General features: G+C 43.9%; 1 protein-coding gene across 1 annotated transcript in view; it reads right to left on the reverse strand.

Moving 5' to 3' along the window:
- Positions 1 to 5,000, reverse strand: part of LOC113802145 (irregular chiasm C-roughest protein) — a 44,938-nt gene that overhangs the window by 3,767 nt on the left and 36,171 nt on the right. Inside the window, exon 7 of the mRNA XM_070141425.1 lies at positions 3,638 to 3,760. Within this exon, the coding sequence (XP_069997526.1) occupies positions 3,651 to 3,760 (110 nt within the window). The 3' untranslated portion in view covers positions 3,638 to 3,650. The remainder of the gene's footprint in view (positions 1 to 3,637; positions 3,761 to 5,000) is intronic.

Below are 5,000 nucleotides of genomic sequence, written 5' to 3' on the forward strand. Positions count from 1 at the left end.
TAGTAATAATGATTATGATTATAATAATATATATTATCATTACTATTATTTTTTACTATTATCAAAATTATTATTATTATCATGATTATTATTAAATCATCTTTATATCAATTATCATAATTACTGTTAGTACTAGTAGCAGTAGTATTTCTATCATTAGTATTATCATTATTATAATTCTTAGCATAATTATCGACATGATTGTTAGTGCTCCTTTCATTACCGCCATCATTACTACCAGTACCACAATTTCTGCTCAGGAAGGGTCCAGAATTTTCAACATTTTCATAAGCGTACCAACCGTGCGCTGGGGGGAAGGGGGAAGAGGCTGGTGTACGCTTAAAAAAAAAGTCGATCCTTTTTTTGTTGTTGTTGATACGCTGTATTTTTAGGCCTCCCACATAGAAGTACACAATGGTATACATTTCAGGAATCAAGTTACCTTTGTGAACATCAACATTTTCTTGTACACTTTTTGAGGGGAGGAGAGGGTATCCTAAAGTGTATGTTTCGAATGTTTCTGAAAATGTCGAAAAATGTGACTTCCCCTCCCCCTCCCCCTAACATGACATTTTCATAATTATCATTAGTTGTTGGATGGCCGGAATGATCCTGTATTATGTTATCATGACCACAATTTCTGCTGAGATTTCATAATGAAATTGATACCTAGAAAAAACAATAAGTATATTGATAGGCTCAATCCATAAAGAACAGGTGGCGTTATATTACGCGCAGGGTGCTGTGAAACGATAGTGTGGTAGCCTAGATCGTGTTAAGTGCTTGGATGCCTTCTCGCTTGCAGATGCCACCGCTGGCTAGCCTAGCGCAAAAAAGGTAGCAGCTCTGCATAAGCCTCCCCAGCCAGTGCACAACCTCTCCATCATCGAGACCTCTGTAGTGCCTCCTCGTGGCCTTCCATGGAAACTGGGTACCTTGCGGTCCTAGGCTAAACTGTGGGGATCTCGGAGCAGCAGGAGGCCCTAGAGGTAAAGGGTCATGGCCCACTAGTGTGTGGACACGCCCTGGCCCTGTACCAACTCCTGCCCCTAAGCCTCTTGGGGTTAATGGGAGGGTCAGAGGAGGTGGGCCTTGCCAGTCCTCCTTCCCCCAGATAAAAACTATCAGCAGTGCAAGTTATAACTGGAAATGCTGGGAGGAGGGGAACTGCCTCTCCCACCCAGCAAGAGAGGCAGGCTGTGGGCCCCGTTGGGAGGGCAGCTCCCAGGATGCAGGAGGGGAATAGGAACTACTCGTCCCACCTGTGTTCTGGCAGCCGCTAGTCCAGATTGAAGCTTGTGGGGGAAAGCCCAAGGGAACCCCACAGGTGGATGAAGGGTCCTGCAGCCTGCCGCCCCCTTTTATATGGAGCAACATCAGCAGGGGCGGCAGAGGTGGCGTCCACTTGGAGTGACTGCCCGAGGCTAAACCTCAGGTGGGAAATCAAGGTAGGGGATAGGAACATCCGTTCTTTGCGGCAGGATGATCAGTTGCCTCTGCTGTCAAGGGAACTAGGGAGGCTGAGAGTTGATGTGGCTGCTCTCAGAGGTGAGAAGACCTGGCAGCAGCACAATCAGTGTACTTGGTTACACCTATTACTGGCCGGGCCACAACTATGCCAAATTATCATCTGTGTCAGACAGTTGTTCCCGGCGAGATATTCATATTGTTCTAGGCGACTTCATTGCAGTATTTAGCTGTGATTGAGCTGGCTATGAGATGTCTGTCAGTTCCCATGGTTAGGGAGCTGATTCCGGCAGTGAGAATAGCCTCCTTTTCCGGGACTTTGCAAGGTCCCAGAAATATAGGATTTCTGGCTCCTGGTGCCAGCACTCAGGCCCACATCATTGGAAGTGGTACAGTGATACAGGTAATGCAGCCAAGGAGATCGACCACATATTCTTTAGCGCTCATTGGAGCATCCTCCATAACTGCAGGGTGTATAGAAGTGCCGAGTTCTGTGGTACTAACCATAGATTGGTTGTGGCTACACTCCGGGTCCACTTCAAAACTCCTCAGTGGTCCAGTGATCACCCTAGGGTGTTTCATTTGAACAGGCTGAGGGAGGGGGAGTGTGCCTGAGGATTTATCTATCAATGAGGATTCCCCTTCCCTAACTGAAGTTATGGGGGCTTATCACCAAGATGAGGAGTGGTAAAGCAGCAGGTATATGCGGCATCCCAGCTGAACTGTTAAAGGCTGCTCGTGGCACACAGGTTGCATGCTGTCCTGGCTGCCATCTGGTGGTCCGGTACCATTCCCCCTGACCTGTTGAGGGGTGTGGTCATCCCTCTCTGGAAGGTGAAGAGGGACCGATGGGACTGCAGTAATCACCGAGGCATCACACTGCTCAGTATACCAGGCAAGGTTCTTGCCCACATCCTTCTGAGACGTATCAGAAACCACCTACTGAGGCATCAGAAGGCGTTCAATACGGTGCATCGGGAATCAGTGGGAGATCCTGAGACTGAGAGGAATTCCAACAAGGATCATTGGACTAATAGCAAGTCTGTATACTGGTATTGAAAGTGCTGTAAAGTATGCTGGGGGCAAGGTGAGTCAAAGAGTGAGGCAAGGCTGTGTCCTTGCACCAACACTTTTCAACACTTGCATGGACTGGATACCGGGCAGAGCTACTGTTCAAAGTAATTGTGGAGCAATTTTGGGCAATTTCAAGGTTAACGACCTTGACTTTGCTGATGTTGCCATTCTGAGTCCTTGGAAACCTTAGTGGTGGCTCTGGATGCGTTTAGTAATGAAGCAAAGCCCTTGGGTCTAGAGGTATCCTGGACCAATACCAAGATCCAGGACTTTAGAGACCTGCTGGGAGAACCTGTTCAGTCGGTATGTGCTTGCAGCGAGGACATTGGAGTGCCAGAGAGCTTTACATAATTCTGAGCTGTCAGACCAGGAAGTCAGCAGACGGATTGGCCTGGCAGCAGGGGTTATGAACTTTCTCGACAATAATATTTGGAGATGTTGGTATCTGTGCAGAAGGACCAAGCTTTGCGTCTTTAAGGCTCTGATAATGCCATTTTTGCTATACGTTAGAGATACCGGGACATTATCCTGTGCCTTGGAGTCTCATCTTGATGCCTTTTGTAATAGGTGCTTGCGCCAGATCATGGGGTATTGTTGCCGGGACTACGTGTTCAACCAACAGTAGTACTGTGAGACTAGCACAGGGCCTGTTACTAGCACAATCGATGGTCGCTAACTCAGGCTATACGGCCACCTGGCTCACTTTCCTCAGGATGATCCTGCTTACCAGGTTTTCTCTCTTCTAGTCAGCCGTGGGTGGAGGATGACTGTGAGAATCCCTGATTGGCTTGCCACGAGGGACCCTTGAAGATGGAAACAAAGGGTGGATGTGGCTATGCTCCCCTGTTTGCGTTAGCTCCATTATGATGATACGATACAAGGTATGTAAGGAAGGGCGGCAAGCGTAATATTACGTCCAAGGTCCGGGCAGTTAAGGATTAAAAATATGGTTTCTCTCTTCCACTCTCCCTCCCTTCTTTCCTTTCCTCCTTCTTCCCTCCTCCCTCCCTCTCTCTTTCCCTCCCTCCCTCATCCCTCTCTCTCTCTCCTTGTCCTCATCTAACCAAATCCCTCTCACTCTCCCGTCCACACTCACCTTCACCAGCGGGTCACCACGAACCAAGGTAGAGAAAGAGCGCCACCAAGGCCCAGCACATCCCCTGAGGGTTTGACCGCAGGGTGACGGAATTGGCCGTTTGAACCGCTGCCGACTCTTCGCCTGTAAAGATGGAGGAAGGCAGGGGAGAGGGTTAGCATTTGGATATTCTATAAGGGTGTTTTTTGTATTGTTATTATGATTATCGTTGTTATTGTTGTTGGGTTTATTAATATTGTCGTAGTTATTGTTCTTGTTATTAATGTTGTAGTTATTGTTAGTGTTCATATTAAAATTGTCATCGTTATAATATGATTATTTTGGCTATCATTATCATCATTGTTATCATTGTCATTATCATAATCGGTAGAAGTTGTAGTAGAAAAAGTACATGTAGTAGTAGTAGTAGTAGTAGTAGCACTAATATTAGTATCATCATTATGATGATGATGATAGTCCTGATGAAAGTGATGATAATAATATCATTATTTGTCTATTAGTATTATCAATATCTGTATCAGGATCATTACTACAAGTAGTAGAAGTATCAATGCTATTACCATTATCATTTCATCATCATCATTATCCCCTTAAGTATCATCTTTTTTTTCAGGAATAAATATTTAGTTCTAGATTGTACATTCAAATAAAACTAATGAAATTATCATATGTATTCAGGATAAGAAACTTTCTCCTCGCTTGGCCTGGCTTGAACCTCGCTTGATCCCAACTTGAAATTAGTCACCGCCAAAACGTCTCGCATGCAACCCGGATGGTCTTATCTCCGGGCAGTGCCTCAACTAACTTTAATGCACTTTTCCCTCTTTTCCTTATCTCTTTTTTCCTCTCTTGTAGTTTTCCCTTGTGCTCTTCTTCTCTGTCTTTCTTTCTTTCTTTCTTTCTCTCTCTCTCTCTCTCTCTCTCTCTCTCTCCCTCTCTTTCTCTCTCTCTCTCTTGTCTTGCCCATCTGTTTGTTTCTGTCTGTCTGTATCTCTTTCTCTCTCTCTATGTGTGTGTGTGTGTGTGTGTGTATGTGTGTGTGTGTGTAAGTGTATGTATATGTAGATATATATATATATATATATATATATATATATATATATATATATATATAAGTATATATATATATATATATATATATATATATATATATATATCTTCTTTTCCTTCTCAATATCACTAATTTCATCATAATCTTCCATCATAATAATTAACATCATAAACATTATCATTGATCATTAATATCTTCATTACTATCATTACCATCATCATTACTATCATGATATCATCATTATCATCATCATTACTATCATGATATCATCATTATCATCATCATTACTATCATGATATCATTATCATCATC

Source organism: Penaeus vannamei, chromosome 28, assembly GCF_042767895.1.
Source record: "Penaeus vannamei isolate JL-2024 chromosome 28, ASM4276789v1, whole genome shotgun sequence".
NCBI classification, from domain to species: Eukaryota; Metazoa; Arthropoda; class Malacostraca; order Decapoda; family Penaeidae; genus Penaeus; species Penaeus vannamei.